General features: G+C 40.0%; 1 protein-coding gene across 7 annotated transcripts in view; it reads left to right on the top strand.

Annotated features, from left to right (window-relative positions):
• Positions 1-802: 802 nt before the first annotated feature.
• The window catches only part of BLNK (B cell linker), a 164,556-nt gene continuing 141,005 nt past the window's right edge, over positions 803-24,353 (top strand). For 3 of the 7 annotated variants that reach the window (XM_061635574.1, XM_061635573.1, XM_061635572.1), the window contains exons 1-2: positions 2,880-3,025; positions 11,831-11,893. In XM_061635574.1, the coding sequence (XP_061491558.1) occupies positions 2,951-3,025; positions 11,831-11,893 (138 nt within the window). In that variant the 5' untranslated portion in view covers positions 2,880-2,950. Of the gene's footprint in view, positions 818-1,420; positions 1,500-2,879; positions 3,026-6,024; positions 6,369-11,830; positions 11,894-24,353 lie in introns of those variants that run through there. The other 4 variants (XM_061635575.1, XM_061635580.1, XM_061635576.1 and 1 more) reach the window with 3 other exon arrangements.

Here is a 24,353-nt window from a genome sequence, read left to right as displayed (position 1 = left end):
TAGGATTTAGTGCAAATTATGGCTCCCACTTCACCCAAGATATAGCTGGTGCAAGCATATCCCTACTGAAGCATCTACCTTAGCAAACTCACTTTATAGGACATAATTTAGTATCTGTCTTTTCCCCTTTGTGAAGCAAGAAGGGGCTTGTGCTGCAGTATCTACATGTACAAGGCATACGCAAGGCATGATGCATTAGGCAAATGCGGCAGAAGCATGCAACATGTATCTGTTGCTCTTAAGCAGCCTTGTAATTTATACATTGGAATATGTATGGAATATGCCCTGTGGTACTAGGGGAACATTGTAGTACCAACAGACTCTTAGATGTGGCAGACAGTGTACCTGTGTTAATAGTGTAATACACACCTATTTTACTTACTAATGTATCATTATATACCCTCTCCTGCCACTGTCCAGTTCTCAGCTCCACATGACAAAATTCAGTATGCAAGATCAGTAAATGTAAGCAAATTTTCCTAATTAATTTTTAGCACAGAGGTGGAAACTGGAGCTTAAATATCAAAATTCCGGACCTATTCAGGCACCAGCGAAAGCATTTGATACATTTTACAAAGAGGATTATAATAATTTATCTTCCTGGAGATTTTGCAGGGAAGTTTGTACAATGCATTCCCTGAACTAGTGTATGAATTTAAAGGCTTCTTGATTCCCTCCTAGTGGGCACAGCTTTCTTGTCAATCATTCTCTGAACACATAGAAGAGTGAGCTTTCAGAGGAATAATAGATAGAAGAACTGTTCTGGCCTTTAAGCACTTGGAAACACTTTGATGACTGGGAAGCACGCTTAAATGTGGTGAGTTTTTTAAATACTCTATGTGCAGTATCTTCATATCTCTATGTATTTCTTCTGGTACTAGACTTCTTAATAAAATACATGTATGCTTGATACAGGAAAATACTGTAACCACACTGCATTGATAGCTGCTACTTGTGTGATGCTGCTGATATTGATTGTAAAGGCTGTTGCATTTTTCATATGTTGAACGTCTGATCCACTACCCACAGGAGCAAGTTGCTATAATTTAGCAAATAAGTTAACAGTATAATTTCCAATTAACTGCTGTTTTAATGGGTACAGTGAGAAATTGCTTTAATGACTACAGTAGTCAATCCATGTAAACAAGACTTAGGAATGTGCTTCCTGTTAAGTGGAAGAAGAATTTAAAATAGTTGGATGTTTTTTAAAGAATGCTCTCATCAGTCCCTCTGAATAGAGAAACTACAAAGCAGGAGTGGGAGATGACAAGTAGACTGTAGAGTAATTACATTCAGCTTTGGTCCTTAAAATATATATTAGCACAGAAAACATTAAACAGGAAGAGAACAAGCAGGATGTGGAATAGAATATCCTCAGTTTCCACTCTTTATGGAAACTTTTACATTTGTCATGTCACAGTGACTCAGGATTCCCGTACAAGACAAGCTGATTTCTGTCAAAATAACTGCTAACTTTGCTCCAGCTTTATTTCTAAATGGTAAGGTTCTACTGTATCTTTTTTAAAAAATATGATGTGCTTGTTACTGGTTATTCTTTAAAAGAAAAGATTTAGGCAGATTCTATAGTTATATAATTAAATATAAGACCACGATGGGATATGGTAATGGCTCACAATTTAAGGTATCTTTGCCTCTTCCTGTCTCTGTTTTCTCTACTGTCTATTTTAGATTGTAAACTCATTGGGAGAAGGGACATACATATGTTGCCTAATTTCAAAGATGCCATATAAGTTAATGACACGGTAGTAACAACAAACAACAACTGCAGAACTCTGTGATCACCAGTGTGATTATAGTGCTAGCCTTTTCTATGGTTATAGGAACATATTGTTGCCAAGTAGGGGCGATGTTTGAGGGCTTGGTTTGATCTGCATGTTTAAGAAAACTGACCTGATTTGCACTTTATGGATCACAATGCAGTTTTATCCTGCCGTTTTTGCCCTTCTCCAAATTTGCAATACAGTTCTCTGCCCAGACTACAACAATGCATACAAAGCATATTTGAAGGGGAAATGCATGCAAAAATGCATATTTTGTAGGGGAAAAAACTTTAAATGTATATTTTTGTGTGGCTTTGAAATTGACATGACTAGAAATAGGCTGGTCAATCCCTCCTTAGTGCCAAGGTTTTCTGTTGCTACATCATTCTTAGTTTTTGAATTTATTATTATTATTATATTATTATATAATAATAATTGACCATGAAGAGTTCTACATTGGTTAATGGGAAGCTTAGAGCACATGCTGCAAGAATTGGTCTCAAAGGTCACAATTCCTCTAAGGACAATTTTGCCATGAAGTTGTTCTGCAGGGCCCCACTTAAGATTTCAGACATTCACTGTAACATATCCATACATGCACATACATGCAACAACATGTCAGAGCCCTGGGCATCAAGCAATATGGATTTTAAGATGTGATTTGATTAACAATAGCACAAAAGAAATCATGTTCAAGGCCTCCTAGATACAAAACATAATACCAGCAGTGTAAGAATAAATTTACTCTAGCATACTTCTTATTGGCAGTAATAATTACATCAAGGCAAGAGCAGTGTACATTAATGGAATGTAAGTGGTATAATCAAACATGTCATTGATTGTGGACATGATCTTTGGTTTGCATTTAATGGTAAGACATCTTTGCCTCCTCAGCATGGTAACCTGAGAAACGTAAGGAACTTTATCTTGGCTTAAGAACAGAATGACTGTCACTGAATGCAATTCAGCATTATTACACTGAAATGCTAACAGCTGTCAAGCCTCTGCAAAGGGATGTGTAACTTTAAGCAATGACAACCACGGGGGGGGGGAGTTGCAAAGGGAACTTCCTCTAATGACTTCCAGAATCTCTCAGTAATGTTTAGTAAGGCAAACAGTTTCAGCTTTACCAGAACAAGCAGATCAGTTTGTCCTTGTTGTGTACCAGCATGGCCACAAAACTACCCTTTCGAGAAGAATGTGAGACCTGGACAGCTGTCCAAGTGGCAGATCTCCTGAGACAGGTACTGTGCTGACATGATATTCTAGACAATTGACTATCCAGAGATCAAGAAGTGGGCATGGTTCAATTGATTATTTAACATTACCCAATTCTTGTTTAACTCCAAAATGTAAGCAGAGGCAATCTCTTAGAAGCAGTTTATCAAACTGCTCTATTAGCATGCAGCATCAGTAATATGAATATTTTATTAGTCACTTGTGTTATGTTGGGTGTTATCGCAGCATGTGTTGTTATCAGACGGGCTGGGGCCATTAGGAATAAAAATCTGGATGTGGAATAGTTAAGAAACATAATTCAAAGTTCAAGATCCTTCCTGCCATGCAGCCATGAGCAGACTCATATTCATGGCTTTCCAGTCTAGTGTACCTCCAGGGATGAGCTAGACTGTGATTAACCCAGGGCATTCTGAAATACTGCCTTGAAACAAGGATTGAATCCATCAAAAATGTCAGTGTGCTACTTAGTTCTGGGAACAATTGGCCCATTGACGTAAACAGGGTTTGCATGAGCAGGATCCTATGATATTTTAGCGCTATCCAGGTGTTCACCTGAACACATGAGAATTTAAAGCAGAGATATTGGGTGTGGGTTTTCTGTGCACCTCCTGTCCCCTCCCTATTTTAAGCCATTGTGTGTTCAAACACCCAAGCAGGACTTATGAGTATGACATCTTTCAGTCTTCAACAATAAATATCAAGCTGCTAACATTTCTATCAACAACAGAAATGTCTAGGACTCATAGTTCTCAGTGGTTTCTTTAATTAAATCCATGTCTGAAACAGCTTGCTATAACAGAAACCCCGTCAAAAAAACTGGCAATAAAGGTCAATATGCTTTACAATGTGTAGATTTCAATTTGTTAAGTCCCTTCTCTCCATGGATGTTGAACCCTTAGCAGAAATCTACAGTACTCCCATTTCTCAGTAATACTGAACATGTCAAAGAAAATTAAAATCCTTAAATTGCATATTATGCAACTTATTTTCCATGAATGAACTTTTTTCCAAACATATAGAGTACTCATATATTTTTATCAAATGTGCACCCTTGACTTCTTTATTTTAAAAGGTCTTTTCTTCTTGGATGCTCTGTCATTTTAAACAATTTCCTCCCAAATATACTTTTTAATGAATGCTCAGATGCCCTTGTTTGCTTTGCTAAGAGCATCATGGACAGGTGCTTTAATTTTAATGTTACATTTTATAACATGTGATTTATGAATTATATTTTGGTGTGTTCTTTGCAATAGAGATTTCTATGTATTGCTCTCTCACAGCATGTTCCTTACAGAGCTGTTCACATAAAAAATAACAACCTTACACATTTAACCCAGAGGCCTCCATTTTTACTTACTCATTAGTTACAATCACGCTTGTCAAATTAATAACATGTAGCTAAAATATGTATCATTTCAGGTTGGGGGAGAGGAGCTGCTACTGTACACCACTTTATGTTGTCAACATATTTGGCCTTGTACATGAATTGTGAAACAGGGAAGTGCACATTCTCCTCAACAAAAACAACTTAACTTAAATTAAAATTTAGGCCTGAGCAATGTACAGACTGAGTTTAAGCAGGTAGAAAGCTGGGGAGTTGATACAACAAACAAGTGTTGCCCATGACAGGCCCCATCTGCACTATACATTTAAAGTAGTATCATGTCACTTTAAACAGTCATGGCTTCCCCAGATAATTCTGGGAACTATAGTTTCTTTAGAGTGCCAACAGCTTTTAGGAGACCCCTGTTCCTCTCACATACCTGCAATTGTCAGAGTGGTTTAACAATCAATCCTCTTTCCAAGGAAGTCCTGAATTATAACTCTGTGAGGGAAACGGGTCTCCTGACAACTCTCAGTACCTTCAACAAACCACAGTTAGCAGGATTCTTTGGGGGAAGCCATGACTGTTTAAAGTGGTATAATATGCTTTAAATGTATAATGCTGATGGGCCACACTCAGCTGTATTACTCACTGCAGCTCCAATCATAGTTCTTTAACACAGGATCTGTGGGATGACAGCATTACTATAGAATGACAGATTGGATGGATTGATTATGTTTCTATGCTGCTAATATGTTAAGGCACCCACAGAGGTTTACAATTTTAAAATACTGAAACAAAAAACCACACACAAACCCCCCAAATGATACTAACTATATTTAACAACAGAGCTCTCTAAAACTGATAGTGTGAGCTCAGGGCCAGCCTTACCATTAGGTAGAGTGAGCCATCTGCTTTTGGTGGCAGCTTCTGGGAATGGGAAGTCACTATAAGGTTTTGGAGAATAGAGTTGTGTGTGCAGAGTTTGTCCTGGGTCCCATAAACTAGCCTGCTGACTTCAGGTGTAGTGGGCGGTGCTACTCATCATCAGTGTTAAAGTAAGACTGCCAGTCTGGCCAGTTTCTGTATTAGGGTTGCCAGGTCAGTAGCATCCCAAACCCTGATATTTTGGGGGCGGGCCTGAGTGATGTCATGGGGCAGGTCCAAGTGACATCATGGGGCGGGTCCAAGTGATGTCATTAAGCATGATACATTAAGCATCAACCACAGTTGCTTGGTGCATACAATTCATACAAAAACATTTATCTGATTGGAAATTAAGATAGAAATCTCAGCTAAAAGATGGGGCCTGGGTAGGGAACATTTAATCTAGCCAATTAGCTTCTAGCAAAAAGGGTTCAAGTGCCCTCAGGCCAGGCCAGGCCAGTCACCCGAAGGCCATTGTAGGAAGAAAGGAGCCTAGTGTTGTGGAGATGTTAGATGGGAGCACTCAGGAATAAAGATGGATGCCCCCGAAGAGCTGCAATTCTAAACACACTTACTAAAGGACTAAGCCCCATAGAACTCAGTAGGACTTACTTCTCAGTAGATATGGTTTGGATTGTGTTGTTGGTAAAGCTTGACAAGGGATCCTCTACAAAGATATCCATATCCAAGTAGGGTTGGTAACCCCCTGCCTGGAATGCCCTGTCCCTACCTTTTGTCTAAATTTCTTTACAGATGTGACCCTTGACTTCAGAAAGAGGTCTGAGTAATCAGCAAGAAGATTCTCTACCCTTTTCTGTCTCGCCTGTGGGCTGCTATAAACTCACTTCATCAGCCAACCCAATTCCAGTGAATATAATTGACAGAGAGAAAGCACACATGATTTGGTCTACCTTCATAGGCAGTACCTTAGGAACAACAACAATTGCAGCCACGCTGCCCAGTATGTGAATTCTCTTTTACCACTATTGGACAAGAAACAAACAACAAAGTGAATCATCAGTGAGTTTAAGAAGGTTGAGTGGAACGCATGGAACCACTGTTGTTGCTTCTATGGATGAAAGGGAGTGAGGATAAAGGTAAATGAAATGTAAACAGAAAAAGAAGAACAAAAGACAGTGATGATTTCTTAAATGCAATACCATACCAACCACAACAAGATTCCTATGAGTAAGGCAGAATACTAAGCATCTCACAACCAGTCAGAATTCTTAACCAAAAACCAAAAATATTATAAATGAGGAAATATTTGTATAAGCATGACTATCAAGTATATTTATTATTTACACAACCTGTAAACATATTTATAGTGCAATCCTATGTTTATTTATTCAGAAGCAAGTCCCAGTGTATTCAGTGGGGCTTACTCAAACAGGGACAGAACTGCAACCTCAAGTGATAAGTAACTTCATTCACATAACCCAAAATTCAGAATCATGCCCCTTTAAGCTCTTTTGCAACTGTTTATACTTGTTTTTATGGTTATTGGATTTTAAAGAGATTTATTTCTTATTGTGAGCTGCCTTGGTTTCCAGACTGCAGCCCTACCTCACAGCGTTGTTGGAAAGATTTCCATACACACAAACACACTGGACATGTAAAAATATATACACCCCATATAATAGTTTATTGTCAAAACCAGTTGATCATTGCAGAACATTAAAAAAAATAGTCAGTATTAGTTTCCAACATAATAAAAACAGTGATACCTAAGTAAGCCCTGCCTAATTGCTTTAAAAATAGGATTGGAGGGGGAGAGAAAGATATACAACACAAACACGATTCTTTCCTATGTTCACTCAAAAGTCCCATCAATTTACAGCACAATCCTAACCATGTCTACTCAAAAGGAAATCCTATTGAATTCAATGGGGTTTACTCTGGGTATGTTTACTCTGGAAAATCAAGTACTAGATGATGATTATGATGATTTATATACCGCCCCATAGCCGGAGCTCTCTGGGCAGTTTACGACAATTAACAACATTAAGAACAAGTATACAAATTTAAACCATTAAAGCCCATAAAAACAGATAAGCAAGTTAAAAACACATGTTATTCAAATGCTGTTAAAATGCCTGGGAGAAGAGAAAAGAGGGTTAAAGCTTCAATTTGGGAAGTTTGCAAAACACTGCCCTCTTCAAAATTTAAACCTGTCTGACTCCTACACACGAGAGAAAAAGACTGAAAGTTTACTTACTCAATCTGTGAGATGTTCAGAAAAACAGGAAAAAGCACGTTTCTGAGCCTTCCTCTCAGCCTCAGAGGGAGGCAATGGTAAACCCTCTCTGAATACCTCTTACCATGAAAACGCTGTTCATAGGGTCACCATAAGTCAGAATCGACTTGAAGTCACACAATTCAATTTGACTCTGCTTTTTGTCTTTATCATTCCTTGTCAATCACAACCCTGATTTCTTATTGGCTAAAAACCTGAAAGGGCAGGGATTAGAGCAGAATTTAGAGCAATCAAGAAGTTGTGAGGGGCGGCTGACATTTTGGTGTGTATCTCTGGAACCAGACCACCTAGAAACTTTTTTTTTTTAATGAAAGCTGAAAGTCCGGAGATTAAGGTGAGTCAGCTGGAGAGGACCCCCAAGAACCAGAGTCTCAGGCTGAAAAACGGAGATCTGGCAACCCTATTCTGTATATGGATGGTGGTAGGCATCTTGTCCTTTACCTCAGGCAGCAAAATGTCATGGGTCAGCCCTAGTACTGATGTGTGTGATAAGATCTGTGGCTTCATATGCAAATCTTGCTATGAGACTCCTTCCAATAAAGCAGACCCTAATAATGCAGTGTCTACAATAATGCAGTGTCACATCTGCATATGCTTATATTTTTATGATCTCTTGACTGAACCTTTCAGTCAATTTGAAACTTTTGTTGCTCATCCAAATTAGGCTGTAAGTTCCTTCCTAAGAAAATAATCAAAAGATACTCACAACAATCAAAAGATACCCACAAGAAAAAGCTATCCCATTAAACAGGGGTAAAAGAGGGGAGTGATGGTCTATATAGCTACATAGTGCCATAAATAATGAACCAAGCAATTACTGTTTATTTTTGACAAGCTACCCACCATTACAAGGTGATAGGAAATCCCAAGCTGTATATTGTGTGTTCATCAGTTTGTCTAGGGGCCTTGCATTGTACAGTACAATGTGAACTGAATTCAGTGAGACTTTCTTCTCAGTAGAAATGTGTATAAGATGGCTGTAAGCCTCATCCCTTTCTTCCTCCTAATACACTTTGCTCTCTACATTCTTGTGCCTCAACTAAGGGTGTTGATGTGTGTGTGTGTGTGTGTGTGTGTGTGTGTGTGTGTGTGTGTGTGTGTGTGTTAATGGCACAGAATGAAACGTTTTAACTTTTCATTCAAATTGCTTTAACTTTCGAGATCTGCAAATAATCTCAAATTTGTCACCCATATTTGAATTGCCTTCTGTTTCTTTAGAACTCTTGGAAGCATCAAGACAAATGCAGCCAGGCCTTCATAAGGTTCACAGTTTTTTGGCTTATTTCACATAGCAGCTGCAGTCCATTGATCACTATGCAACTTCCATTCACTTCAGTGAGGCACTTGCTGGTCCATTCAAATGCATGGATCTGTTTCAAGAACCATGGTAATAACAGGAGATTGCACACCAGCCATGCTTGAAATATTGTACTATTTTTTTTAAAAAAATCATTTTCTCCTTATTCTTACAACAAATTCTTTGAATCCCCTTCAGTGAGTATCTCATGTGCTATAACAGTCTTCACCAATATGGTGCCCACCAGAAGTTTTGGACAACTCCCATCAGCCCCCATCAGTGTTTTTAAATTTGTATATTTGTATACTTGTTTTTAATTAATGTTTTTAATTGTTGCAAACCGCTCAGAGAGCTTCGGCTATGGGGTGGTATACAAATGTAAATAATAGTAGTAGTAGTAGTAGTAGTAGTAGTAGTAGTCTAAACCGTCTGGAGGGCACCAAGCTGGCAAAGGCCGTGTCACATATATGGTTTTCCACAACACATATATTGGGCTGAAATTCCATTATTATCATTTAGTATTACATTGCCTTTGCTCATAGTACTTCATATACACTATCACAGTAAACCTTAGGTTGGTCAGTACAGTATTATCCTCACGCTCCAGGGAAGGGACCAAGGCAGAGAGAAGGAGTCTTGTCACAGGCATAGAGCTGAAATTCGATATGAGTGTACAATCCTATGCTCAGTCTGCAGATTGGTAATTGTTAGCTTCTTCCTTCTTATGTAAAGTAAAGGTACAGGTGTCCCCGCACTTATAGTGCGCGTCATTTCCGACTCTTAGGGTGACGTCTTGCGACGTTTACTAGGCAGACCATATATATGGGGTGGGATTGCCAGTTCCTTCCCCGGCCTTTCTTTACCCCCCAGCATATGCCAGGTACTCATTTTACCGACCACGGATGGATGGAAGGCTGAGTGGACCTCGACCTCTTTTACCGGAGAGTCGACTTCCTCCTTCCGTTGGAATCAAACTCTGGCCATGAGCAGAGCTTCGGCTGCGTTACCGCCGCTTACCATTCTGCGCCTCCTTATGTAGCCCCCCCCTTTATCTGTGTTGCAATCTTGTTCTCTGCAGTGGCTTGTCCTGTACTGGCTTCTGAACAAGCAGGTGTGGGTGGTATTAATCATTTTTGTATTTTGAAGAATGTTTAATCTCACAGTGAATCTGGTGGTGCTTCTCATAGAATAGCTGCAACTCTTTAACACATTTTGCAGCATTTACAATCTGGGTAAGAGATTACGGGGACGTGGAAGGGAAATGAGAACACATTTGTGCAACTATGCAAAAGGCTTTTAAAAATATTTCCATGTGGCAAAAAAAGGAGGACAATGTTGAGATATTTATTTTATTGGACATTGTATAGGCAATCCTGAATGTGTTTTTTTCATTTCTGTTTCTTTCTTCCTCCCACACCCCACCCCACCCTACCTCACCCCCGGCATAATGTGTGTCAATTTTTTTAAAAAAAGTCTACATTTTATGATATTGTTTATCTCTGACTTTACTTTTCTGTAATTTGCTGGATGTCTGCACTACAGAAATTTCCATTCCTTGCTAACTTCCTCTTTAAATCTAGACATGAAAAATATCTCTCCATCCAGGAAGGTGGGTGGGGAGTAAGAGAGAGAGAGAAAAAAAACATTACATCTGCAGAGGTATTAAAAACTCCAATTTTCTTGGAAGAAAATTCCAAGTTACCCAGCAGCCATTTGGGGGGGAAAACTCTGGAGAACTTAGTTCTAGTGCAAATTTATCCTACCCAAATCTCTTATGGATAGGACATGTCGGCCATTTTACAACATGTGGCATGGGCTACAGCAGTTTGAGGGAGCAGCAGGGCTTGTATGCCTCATTGTATTAATCAGGCCTTTATTCCTATCTGGCTTCCCAGTGCTGCACTGCTGCCTATTCCCTGGCTCTAGACTAGGGGCAAAATCCCCTCAAGGGGCTAAATATATACAGGAGGCTGCAATATAGTGCCACTATCTCATTCTTTAACTTACCTAGCACCATGGTGGCTAACTTGGGGGGAAGGAACATGCAAAAAGAAAAAAAGTTGGCCATGACAGTGCTAGGTAATTACTTCACATCCAGCACAACCTTCTGGTTTGCTTATATCCTAGGTGGTTAGAGTGGTGTAGTGTTAGAGTATTGGACTAGGATTAGAGAGAAGCGGATTCAAATTTCTACTCGGCCATGAAGCTTACTAGGTAACATTGGAACAATCACCATCTGTTAGCCCAACCTACCTCACAGGGTTGTTGTGAGAATGGGGGGGGAGAAGCATCTATACTGCCTTGAGCTCATTGGAGGAAATGTTGTGTGCATGTGTGTGTACAGAGTTGTGTAAGTTAGCAAACTCTTGCTCCTCATCACCTCTACCTTAATATACTTAGAACCATTCAGTCAATACAAACTACATCTATTTGGGAATAAGCACCATTTTGTTGTAGAAAATATGGTTGAAAATAACAAAATGAGGATCTTTAACTATGTACAAGCCTGACCAGCTGCCCCCTTGTTAAAAATAAGAGGATGCAGCAGCAACCAGTCGCAGCCCTGGTGAGCTCCAGCATGCCAATGCCAGCCCAGGTGCTGATGCTGAGCATCATCTCTCATTCTCTGGGTGATCATCCAGTCCTAGTTGCACCACTGCATCCTAGTGAATGTGCATTTCATTGTACTATAACTGTACTTAAAATGAATGAAAATTCATCAAAGCAGTATGTTAGCTTGAAAACCATCCATTTATTAATTTATTTATTTCACGAATTTAGATCCTGCCCTTCCTCCCAGAAGGAACCCAAAGCAGCAAACAAAAACACTAAAAGCACTTTAAAACAAGTTTAAAAACAAAAGACTTTAAAGCATATTAAAACAAAACATCTTTACAAAAAACCTTTAAAAACATCTTTAAAAGCAATCGCAGCACAAACGCCGACTAGAAGATTTAAATAATGTACTTTATTATCAAATCTAATAGCATCTTCTCCCTTTTCAGTATGGGATGCATGACTGCGCCAGGATAGTGGAACAATTAAATATAGAAGGAGCTCGATTTTTGGTAAGTAATTTTAATAATTTCTCGTAGAAAACATTAATAGAAAAATTGCCTCACTTTTAGTGAAAGTCTATGAATAATACTGAACATACGCACATGTTGTGCAACAGTGGTGGAATATAACACCAGTATTTAGACTCAGATGAGTGAAGGCAACTACAAAATACAGTAGGGCCCCGCTTTTTGACGGCCTTCTTTTTGGCATTCCGCTAATATAGAGGCTTTCAATTAGAGTAATTAGAGTACGGCCCATTCATACGGTGCTTGTTCCGCTTTTATGGTGTTTTCGGGCCTCAGGCGCCATTTTATTGACGGAGTTCCGATTTTAGGCGGCGGTCTGGAATGTAACCCACCGTATGAGTGGGGCCCTATTGTATCAATGTAATATGAATACAAGTAAAAGTGCATGTTTGTCTTACCTTAAATTCATAAGATAATAATATGACCATATTGATTTATAATATATGTTTAGAGTTGATTTCTGGTTGTATTTTAAAAAGCACAGTGAGTGACACATGTGACAAAAGAAATCTGGAGGAGCTTTGTGGCCCAGGGGTGAAATAAGACACAGACACTATATGCATTGGGTTAAATAACGGGCCACTTTATTAACCAAATCCATATCAGAATAATGAACCTGCAGAAGGGAACATAAGTGCGGGATTATCTTGGCGAGTCAGGCAAAGCTGCTTGCAGATATTGGGGCGATTCAACCCCTGCCAGGCAAGGGGGTGCCAATCTGCCAACCCCCTGCCTTGACCACACCCATGTGGTGTGTAGGAAGGCCAACAGGCGTCACCGCCTTCCCCCGGTGCCCTGAAACTCCGAGTGGATGAGACCTGTTGGCCCCAAAGGCGACCCGTATCCTGCCCTTGGGCCGCACAACCCTGAGCTGCAGGCCTCCAGAATCGCCTATCACCTCCAAAGGTGCCTAAAGGTGTCACCTAGCTGCCCTTCACCCTTAACCTTTCCGCACTTCCTTGCCATAAAGCGACCAATTAAAATATTAAGTCAAACAGCCAAATCAACCTAATAAACACAGAACAACACCCATGCTAACCCTGAGCACCCTCACCGCTAACCACAGTGTGGAGTAGGCAAAAGAAACCTGCCAGCTAAAGGTGCAGGCAAGCCAAAAATTCCTAGTCGGCCCCGAAACGACCAAATTAATCACACTGCTGCAGATGCCAAATAAAGAAGAGGGAGAGGAGGAGCCGGCACGAGCTTAAATAGGCCCGGCCGCTCGTCCTCTGAGGCGCGCCTTGATGACATCATGCCAGTTCAGGCGCGCCTGCCCTCTTCGTTGATGGCGGCTGGGCTTCACTCCAGGCCACAAATCTCGCCCCGCGGCCTGGTAAGTAAACTGAGCGCGGAGCAGGGGTTGCAGCCCAGGGGTGAAAAAAGACACAGACACTATATGCATTGGGTTAAATAACGGGCGACTTTATTAACCAAGTCCATATCAGAATAATGAACCTGCAGAGGGGAACATAAGTGCGGGATTATCTTGGTGAGTCAGGCAAAGCCTGCTTGCAGCTATTGAGGCATTTCAACCCCTGCCAGGCAAGGGGGTGCCAATCCACCAACCCCCTGCCTTGACCATACCCATGTGGTGTGTAGGAAGGCCAACAGGGAGCGGGGGTTCACAGCTGAGAAGATAATATCAAATCTCTGATAAACTTATTCTTCTGAGAGATTAACCATATGCATCTGGAAAAGATTTCACTGCTTTTTTCCCTTCATTGACGTTTCATTCCTAGACTATGAGTCTGTGTCTTATTTTCATTTTATACAGAAAGCCCGGTTCTTGAAGGCTCACTATATGAAATGTTATCATATAGGAGTCATGCAGAGAAACTAGCACATTATTATTGAGAGCCAGTGTGATGTAGTAGTTGGAATCTCAGACTGGGACTTGGGAGACCAGGGTTCAAATCCCCACTTGGCCTTAAAAGCTTGCTGGGTGACCTGGGTGACCAGTCACAATCTCTCAGCCTAACCTACCTCACAGGTTCATTGTAGAGATAAAATGGAGAGAAAGAAGAACAATGTATACCACCTTGAGCTCCTTGGAGGAATGGTGGGATATACAGTATTATGGCTATATGCATTCTGCCAAATTGACACTCATGAAACCTGCAAAAAATATGACTCCTTGAAGGTTTTGGTTTTAGAAGAGTATGATTCTAGACCTCACGGTTGTAGATAATTGTTTCTAAATTTGGAAAACTGTCTGACAGATAAGGAAAAAAGATCCACCTTATGAGTTATATTCACGGGGGTAAATTTGTTGAATCCTTGTCTGTTGGACACCCCTCCCCTTCCAGACAAGGAGCATGTAAAAACAAAATATTGACTGGGCTATTCTGAAGCAAGGTGGCTCCATAACTAAGTCATCTGTCCTCAGAAAAAAAGAAGGCTTAAACTTAATGAACATTGTTCATTCTCAGTCTACAAAATTCCAAACATTGCAATCAAATCAATTATGCAAAGTAAATCTTTGGATCTGTGCGTATTTTGCTGTAATTATAATCATGAGCGCAAAATATCTGCAATAACATTTGATTACACACACACACACACATTCTAGATTAGAAACAGTCCTGCTTTGGGAGGCATTTTTCAAATTAAGGAACAGTTTATTCAATTCAAAGGTTTTTAATGTCAAGTTGGGAAGGTAGAATTGGTTTCATTTTTCCCAGAGCACTGAACATTCATAATGGAGGGAAGAGAGCGTCGTAACAGAAAAAATTATAAAACGATTGCTAAGAGGTGGTTTAGTTTCAAATCGTATGTCAAACACTGAAAGTGAGTTACCTGAAAATGAGTCAGAGCTGTTCAACAGCATGGAATGCTGTAACTTGTCAATTAATGTCATGCAATAATCTAGTGTGCCATAAAGCAGACCAAAGCATCTTTAGTTAATTGGGCTAGAATTAAAAAGAAAAAAATACAATATTCATTAATAAAACTGGAACTCAGATCCATCAAAAATGTGCCTCTTTTAGATATTTCTCAGCCTTCTTGAGTCTTGAACTGATTTTTGGTAGCAGTTTTGTGCTGTGATGACAAAGCAGTGGTGTTTTCAGGATAAAATCATATTGTAACAGGGTTCGCTATCAGATTTCTACAAATAGGACTGTCACTGCGGGTTATCTTAAGGTTCTAATTGGCCTGAGTCTTGAACTTGACAAAGGAGCATTGATTGCCCACGATATCCAGGTGTTGTATCTCCATGGCAGCTAATTGTTAGACAATCACTCTTCCGCTCTTACCCAGTCTTCCGAATGGGGCAAAAGCAGCTAAGGATGATGTTATCCTGGAATCTGTTTGGAGAGAAACAATAGAAATTGTAGTATGAGTTGGGGAGCAAGATAAACTGATAATCTTCCTCTTTGTCAAAATGTAATGGATTTGGTGCAGGTCACATTTGACAAATGTTAATTAGTGCTAGTGTGCAGGGTCAGCACCTAAATCAGGCATGGGGAATCTGTAGCCCTCCAGATGTTGGACTCCAACTCCTATCAGCCGCAGCAAGCATGACAAATAGTCAAGGATGATGGGAACTGCAGTCCAACAATATCTGGAGGCCCACAGGTTTCCCATGCCCTATCTAGATTCAAGCAGGCCCAGCCTGTACTGTGAAGCAAAATGAGGTGGTGGCCTCAGGAAGCAGATGCTAGAAGGCAGGGAATGGTGGTGAGGTATTAGAGGACACAGCTATATGTGCCATGCATATCTTACCTTCCACCCTCAAAGCTAACCTGCTTAGGAGGAGGATGCTGTCCCACTGCCTGTATTGAAGTGTCAGTCTGGCTGGCTTCTATATATGGAATAAAGAGAGGGCACTATCTTGTCCTCTGTTTCAGGTAGCAAAATGCCTTAGGCTAACCATGGGTTCAAGAGAGCTGCATGGAGGCTCCCGCTGTTCTGTCCGTGTGTTTTAAGCTATTGTGTTTTTTATCTGCTTTTAACTCATTGTTGGTTTTATTATTTTGAATGTTTTTAAATACCTCTCTAACTGTTTTTGCCAATAATTTTATTGTTTTAATTCCTCCTGTAAACCGCTTTGAGATTTTTAACAATAAAGTGGTATATAAATGTTGTAAATAAAATACATAAATAAATGTAGGAGTCACTGTGGCCCTTGGGTCTCTCTCCACTTTTAGGCACAAAGGAATCTACCTTATACCGATTCAGGCCATTTGATACCGTCTAGTTCAGTACTGATCACATGAACTAGCATTGGCTCTCCAGGATTCCAGGCAATAGTCTTTTCCAGAAATTGAATTTTGGACCTTTGCATGCAAAGCATATGTCCTGCCACTGAGCTATAGCCCTTTCCCTGTTTAAAAAAGTATCTTTTAAAATTGTTCTTTCCAATTCACTCATGAGTGCACAGCATACCTAGGGCAGATCCACATCATTCATTTAAAGCACATTAAACACACATTTGAAGCACATGAATCCCACCACAGAATCATGGGAACTGTAGTCTGTTAAGGGTAGTGTGAATAATAACTGTGAGGGGGAAACTGCACTTCCCAGGCTTCTTTAAGGGAAGTCATGCACTTTAAGTGCAAGTTGGATGTCCTTGAAATGTATTGTGTGGATCTACTTCATAAACTTTGCCTGCATGTAAATCATTTTAATTAATTTTTTAAAATGGAAATGAGCTATAAAGTTGACTGGGTGACTTGGGCTACTCACCATCTCTCAGCCTAATCTGTCCCTCAAGATGAAAACAACAGAGGGGAACCATGACCACCCCAAGGAAGAAGGGCACACTTAAAATGTAGAGGAAGTAGTAATGTAAAACCATAGTGTGAAATCAAATACTTATCGGGATAGTATGAAGAAATATTTATATAAGCATGACTGTCAAAGATGTTTATTATTTACACAACCTGTAAATATATTTGTAGTGCAATCCTATGATTGTTTATTCAAAAGCAAGTCCCAATGTATTCAATGAGACTTACTCAAACAGGGAAGCATGCAGCCTCAAGTAATAAGGAACATTCACCCAATACAAAATTCCAAATCATGCCACTTTTAAGCTGTTTTGCAACTGTTTATACTTTTTATGGTTACTGGATTTTAAAGGGATGTATTGTTGTGAGCTGCCTTGGTTTCCAATTGGCAATCCTACCTCACAGGGTTGTTGGGAAGACTCCATATATACACACACACACTGGAGATGTAAAAATACATACACCCAATATAATAGTTTATTGTCAAAACCAGTTGGTCATTTCAGAACATTTTTTAAAAAAAATCAGTATTAGTTTCCTACATAATAAAAGCAGTGATACCTATGTAAAACCAGCCTAGGATTGGAGGGGGAGAGAAAGATTTACAACACAAGCACAATCCTTTGTTTTGTTCACTCAAAAGTCCCATTAATTTACAGCACAATCCTAACCATGTCTACTCAAAAGTAAGTCCTATTGAGTTCAATGGGGTTTACTGTGGGGATGTGGGATTAGCATTGCAGCTTTACTCCCAGAAAAGCAAGTATTGGATTAAAGCTTCATATTGGGAATGTTTTCAAAACATTGCCCTCTTCAACTGTTCAGGAAAATTTAAACTTGTTTGACTCCTGCACACAAGAGAAAAAAACACTTTTGTTACTGCTGAAAGCTGTATTACTCAATTTATGAGATTTTCAGTTAAACGGGGGGGAGTTTTCTACCTTTGCAATGGGGTCTAGGTACTACTTGGAGGTCCAGAAATCCCTTGTCAATCACAACCCTGACTTTACTTATTGGCTACAAACCTGAAAGGGTGGGGTTAGAGCAGCCACTAAGAGATCATTTCACAAAAGTTGCAGGGGGCAGTGGCTGATGTTTTGGTGTATATCTCATGAACCAGCCCACCTAGAAACTTAATTTTTAAAAAATGAAAGCTGAGAGTCCAGAGATTAAGCTGACTCACCTGGAGACCTGGAGAGGACCCCAAAAATCCAGAGTCTCCAGGCAAAAAGCGGACACCTGGCAATCCTAATTGAATGTGCTAAGTGAATATGAAATATTGACTTGAGGGAGGGCCCCTGCAGATGCTGTTTTTTGTGGGTGTATTCTGCAACATGTCATTGTTGCAATGATACAATTCGCATTAGTGGTAAATTTATACTGGAGCATCCTCACATCATTCTGCTTTATTAATTGTTCTGAAATGCTTCCCTAACATGACCACACTATTGCCATCTGGAGAGGCACTTTTGCACTACAGGGCAAGCCAAAAACAGAAAAAAATGTGTCATAAAATACTATAGGATTTCAGCAGGAAGTTACGGGACATGCACTGATTGGAAACAGAGCAGTATGACAGTCCCAAAACGTTTGCAGGCACAATCACTATTGACAGTTTCTATCATGAATGTACAATAAAAGTCTAGGGGGCCCTGACTATCGAAGGGGGGGATATTCAGGAAGAAGACATGATTAGCGGGTAGGTCCCAGTTGTTCTGCCTTATATGAGCTATTGTAAAACTGAGTAAATGGGGGGAAATGAGCATTTCTCCTTCTTCTGAATTTCTGGTTTAAAAAGAGGAAATAGAAAACAGAGGGAAACCCCTGTTCATTTTTTTGCATTATCCCGTAACATAAGCAGCTGTGCTAGAATCTTGGAGAACATTGTGTCTCTGACATTCGTCTAACAATGAAATCTCTTTAGACAACAAATTGTTTTAAACCTCTTTATTCCTGTAATAGTTCTTCCAATCTGTAGTTCTTTCTGAGTAACCTGGCTAGTGGTTTATTTCCTGGCTCCGTGTGTACTTTACAGAGACTGCTGGGAATGGTAGTACTGCAGGAGTATCTGCACTGCAGAGACCATCCCCATGTCCTTCGTTTGCAAGCTGCAGCTGATTTCAGAGGGCGCCAATCCCAATTTCCATTCTGAACCAAAACTAGAGCATGTTCTGAGCCTGAATTGAAATGAATGCTGAGTTCCCAAGAGCAACTAGGATCAAGATCGCAAAGCAGAAAGATCAAGAGGCAGCCTTATTTCATAGCCACTTTTCAACATTTATTTATTTATTTATTTATTTATTTTATTTGTTTGTTTCATTTTTAAACCGCCCATAGCGAGTGGCTCTCTGGGCGGTGTACAAAAGATTAAAAATACAGAAATACAAAATATCACAATAAATAAACAGTAAACAAAGAGATTTAAAATTGTAACATTAAACACATTAAAATGCCTGGGACCATAGCCAGGTCTTAACCTGGCGCCGAAAAGATAGAAGCGTCTTATTCATTCAGCCTTATACTGGTCATTGTGGCTAAAAAATAAGTTGAGTGAATGCAGATATATTTTTTCTTCTATATTTGTGGTTGAAAAAGAACTACAAAATGGGGGAGGGCAGGATTAATTCTTGCCTTGCTGTGCAATGTGAGCCTAATGCTTTATTATAGCTGTCAAGATGCTTCTTTTATAAAGGCATTCAATATAGACAATAATTTCAGCAGAGGAGGAAGCTACATTACTTATGCTTACTGAATGTTACCAGTGACAACCAAGGCCTAGTTAATGTACTGTAATGGCAGCTACAGCTGATAAAGAAAGGAAATTGTGTCTTTTTAAAAAGAGAGTAGAAGCTACAGCGGTTGGCTATCCTGCCCAAAGCATTTTCAATATATGTTTAGACTCTGTTGGGGAAGAGCTACTGTTCATCTTAGTGTTATTATTTATTTTAAAGCTTCCTGGATTACACTTGTAGCATTATCCATTATACAAAACATTTTAAGGCTTTCAGGCAAAAATGGAATCCAGTCTTTGCCAACCTGGTGCCCTCAAGATGTTTTGGACTACAATGACCATCAGCCCAAGCCAGAGCACCTGTGCTGGCAAAGACTGATGTAATCCATCAATAGGAACCAGTAGTGTAGTGGTAAATTGAGAAGTGCAGGGTCCCTTCATGATAGTCACAGCTTTCATCTCCCTTGCTCTCCCTATTTTCTTGGAGGCCACACTCCACTACAACAGATGTCCCTAGGAGCCAATCAGCATGAAAGAGAAGTCTTGTGTTAGCTACTGAGAAGAGTCTTCTCTGTGGCTGACTCACCTCCTTTCACTCTGATTGGCTCCAAGTAGATGAAAGGATGAGGACTCTTCTCAGTGGCTAACTTTCTTTTTCATGATGATTGGCTCATACATGGGGACCTGGCTGGGATCCTGCTCCCCAAAAAGTAATGCATCTGCAACACACACAACCCGACCCCAGATGACTACACCCCTGCTAGGAACATGTGATGGCCTCAGGAGCATTTTTAAAAGAAACAGAGAAGTCTAACAAGCAAAGGCAACATAAGGTGACTCAGCATTTAAAACAAATGGAGCACAGAGGCCTAATTTAAAACGGAAGATGGTTTTTTAAAAATAGTTGAATGCATTTGCATTCCTCATTGCATTCCTTGCACAGCCTGTTAAAGAGACAAAGGTCTAAAAGAGCAATGTATATATTCCTCCAACAGAATGTGAATCTGTAAAACCAAACATATTTTGGGGTCTCTTGATTTATTACTACACGACTAAGACAGAAACCAGGTTACCTATTGCTATGTAACCCTTAACATCAGTGATTAAACTGAATTGTAGTAAGTCAAGTAAGAGGAGAAAAGGGCACGAATGTGCCAGGTTTATCTACAAAGAATGGACAAAAAAAGATAACACATAAACAACTGGACAGTTAACTACAAAGGTTTCACTTTATGTCTGAATAAAGCAGCTTTTTCCCAATCTGGTGCCCTCCAGATGTGTTGAACTACAACTCTTCTTTGTCCCAGCTAGCATAGCCAATGACAAGGGATGGTGGGAGTTTTTGTCCAAAACATCTGGACAGCACCAAGTTAGGGAAGGCTGGAATAAAGCATGATTTCCCAAGTTGAAGGGGATGGAAAGTTGCCAGTTCCCTTTCCAGTTTTTAATGCATCAGGGAATTGTTTCTACAACAACAACTAATAATAGCTAGTAATGTACATGGTGTTTTACAGAGAAACATAAGTAAAAAGGCAGTCATTTGTCCGGAGGCGTTTGTGATCTAAATTTTGGTACAGAGATAGAGAGAGAGGCAACAAAACATAAGAAAAGACCTGCTGGAGCAGATCAAAGATCTAGTCCAGCATCCTTTTTCCCAAAGTGGTCAAACAGACAGTGGTAGTCGGTATCCATCAGGACTGGTACAACAGAAAGCAGATAGACCAACAGTAGGTGTAGCCAGCGTCAATGAAAGGCAATTTCCTGACTCTATAAGTAAGAAGGGAAGCTGGTGGAGGCTGGCAGAGGACAGACTGAGACTGGTGAGGCAGTGCCCAATTTGCCTCAATGGATCAGCCTTCACTGCAAGCAGATGCCTATGGGAAGCCCGTAAGCAGGACATTAGTGCAACAGTCCTCTCTCACTTATGAGCCCCAGCAACTCTTATTTATCAGCATATGGCCTCTGATACTGGATCATGTAGCAATTGTTAGCATTATCCTCTATGAATTCATCTAACTGCATTCTAAAGCTATCTAAGTTCTTGAAGCAGAACAATCCAACCCAAATTATTAATGCTAGAACAGTGAGTATGATTTCTCATACAAAAGAAAATGAGTATGATTTCTCATACAAAGCTACAATATGAATGCCAAAAATAAATAAACAAAAATAAATAACTCATATTAAATTTAGATCAAAAGAACATCACTTGATGCCTAACCCTTTTGTTCTCAAAGTTTTACAGCTATATTTTCAAGTAATATGAAAGATATTACTTGGAGGTAACATAATCTTGGCACTTGTAAGTTGCTTTGAGAAATACAAGTGTGCCACCATTTTCAAGTTTTTATTTTATTTTTTAAAGAATCCTATTCAACTGTGGAGAAGCATTGACATATATGAAATGATTCCCAGTGATTGGTCAAAAGTTTTTAAAGATGGTTTTACCATTCTCATTTTAAAAAGAGTAACACAGTCCCCCTTTCCATTAATTTCAGCAGGATTTAAGAGCAAATAGCGTTCTCTGTATTGTACCTCAACACCCCAATTCAAGGAAATAGCTGCTGATGAGAAAAGGGAACTGCTGTACAACAGTCCACAGGGCTGGCGCCAGAGGGCAGCCAGGTCAGGCCCTGGCCAAGAGTCCCTGAGGGGCCCCTCCTTAAGACGGGAGGGTAGTGCTCCCATTCCATGATCCGCAGCAGCATCAAGACTCAACCCTGCTGCAGATCGCAGAGAAGGAGCTCCCAGGAGGCCCCCCAAACAGACCGTGTGGGCCCACAACACCCATTCACACACCCCACCTACCTTCCCTGTTGTTGTGAATGCTGCGTGTGCATACCTACCATCAACCAAGATGGCAGCGGAGGCTCCCCTAAGGGCCTGACGCCCCTGCTGCCATCTTGGTTGATGGCAGGCATATGTGCAGATAGCATAGTGCATATGCGTGCTATCAACCAAGATAGCAGCGGTGGCATCAGCCCCTTAGGAAACCTGCCACTGTCTTGGTTGATGGCAGCCATGTGCGCACAGTGTGCAGGAAACTGATATGAAGCAATAAGAGACATAGGTGGGGCAGGAGCCACGGGCCTGGGGGAGGCAGTTGTCCAAGGGCCCAGTCATGCCTGGTGCCAGCCCTGACAGTCCGTATGGGCTGTCTCATTCCTGCAGGAAAAAGCAGGCATACAGGTGGGGCTGATACCTCCATTGAAGTGAATAGAGCAGCTTGTACACACTGGAGCTCCATGTGTGCACTGGAAAACACAGAGAGCTCTAGATATGTCCTGATTGCTCTCTTGTTTTTCTTGCTGGAGAGCAAGTGATAGAATGGTGTTACACATAGTCATACTTACTTTAAAAAAAACTACTGTTGCAATCCAGTGCACATTTACTTGGGAATAAAGCCCCACTGATTACAATGGGACATACTCCAGAGTAGGCATCAGATCCATTGGCTGGTACCAGGTCAAAAACATTGTTGACCTAACAGGCTGGTATTGATTAGAGTTCATTCTTTTTCCCCTAGCTGCTGCTTTTACCCATCTTTTTTTTCCTGTGCAAAAAATATTGAAATTAATGTTGATATTTTAAAAGGATATTTTTTACTTTTAAATAAAATATCAATAGAGGAAATATCAGTCAAATTATTATTAATATTAATATGTTGGAGGTTTTGAAAATAGCTGCATAAAATCACTACATAAAAATCCAATCTGCAACAATAGAAAACAACAGAATTAATGGAAAATTCTGTACCAAATCTGTGGAATTCTAGCACATCCCTACTCCAGCGAAAGCATCATAGGCATGCACTGTGAAATTACCTACCCACCGAAAGCAAATATAGATTGTTTGTTGCACTGCTTACTGGACATAATTAGGAGCAAAGAAAAAAGGAAAAGCAGGAAGGACTGATCACAGGTAAAAAAGATGGAATGAGATCTACCAGTGGACAAGATAAAACCTTTACAGAGTTTTGAACCAGCCAACATCTTCCTCAGGGTCACTATGAAAATATGATACATATAACACTTTGTTACAAACCATAAAAACATAAAAACAAAACCTAAACTATTGCTATCAGTTTTTTAAATAGCAAAGCAAAAGCTAAGCTTTTCCATAGTTTTGTTTTACTATTGATAAAAAGCTTTTGCGAATGATATTTTTAAGGGTTTTTTTAAAGTCATTTTAAAAAAAATTGCACATATGGTTTGCAACAGTGCTTTATAGTCACAGCGCCCTTAGGAACAAGCTGAGTCAAAAGATGTTGGACTCAATAAAAAAATTATGTTGTGCTCTTTCTTGCTTGTCATAATACCAGATAATTTGACTTCCACCTTTTTTTTGCCTCAAGAAAAACCAGTGGTCTGCGTAGAGACTACAATCAGGAGATACTGAAGACAGCAGCCAATTAACATCACTGTTATTCCAAGTATTACCCCCACACACACACAAATATATATAGCTTGACCATTCCTATAACAGTCTGACACCTACTTACAACCATACAAAGTTGGTCTGAGATTCTCAAATTGCATTTCAAATTATGCTTAGCGAGCATAAGTATAGGACAGGAAGAAGCATACTTGATAGGCCTCACAGAGTACAGACTGCATACTCAAGATTTCCTCTCACAAATATGAATCCATCCTGCCTTCTCTTAAATTACACCATCTGCTGTGAATAAGGATGAAGCCAAACCAACAGTGGCAGACACAGAAGCCAAAAAGTTGAGCAAATTCCTAATTACCAATTAGTGTCAACCTACAATTGTTCTGAACTTAAACCATCAGAATTTTTTGGGTTGCCATCCAACCCAGGAAAGGGGGGCAGCTATTCTTTTAAGAGATTCACTTGAGAGTTACTCAGAGACCCTTGTTAAGTTTTTTTTCTTCCAGGGAGTTCTTAAATAAACCTCTCTCTCTCTCTCTCTCTGCCTGGGTTGCAATAGGCAACTCTGCAACTCTAACCATTTGTC

Source organism: Rhineura floridana, chromosome 7, assembly GCF_030035675.1.
Source record: "Rhineura floridana isolate rRhiFlo1 chromosome 7, rRhiFlo1.hap2, whole genome shotgun sequence".
In the NCBI taxonomy this organism is placed as follows: domain Eukaryota; kingdom Metazoa; phylum Chordata; class Lepidosauria; order Squamata; family Rhineuridae; genus Rhineura; species Rhineura floridana.
This window is presented reverse-complemented; position numbering and strand designations above follow the sequence as displayed.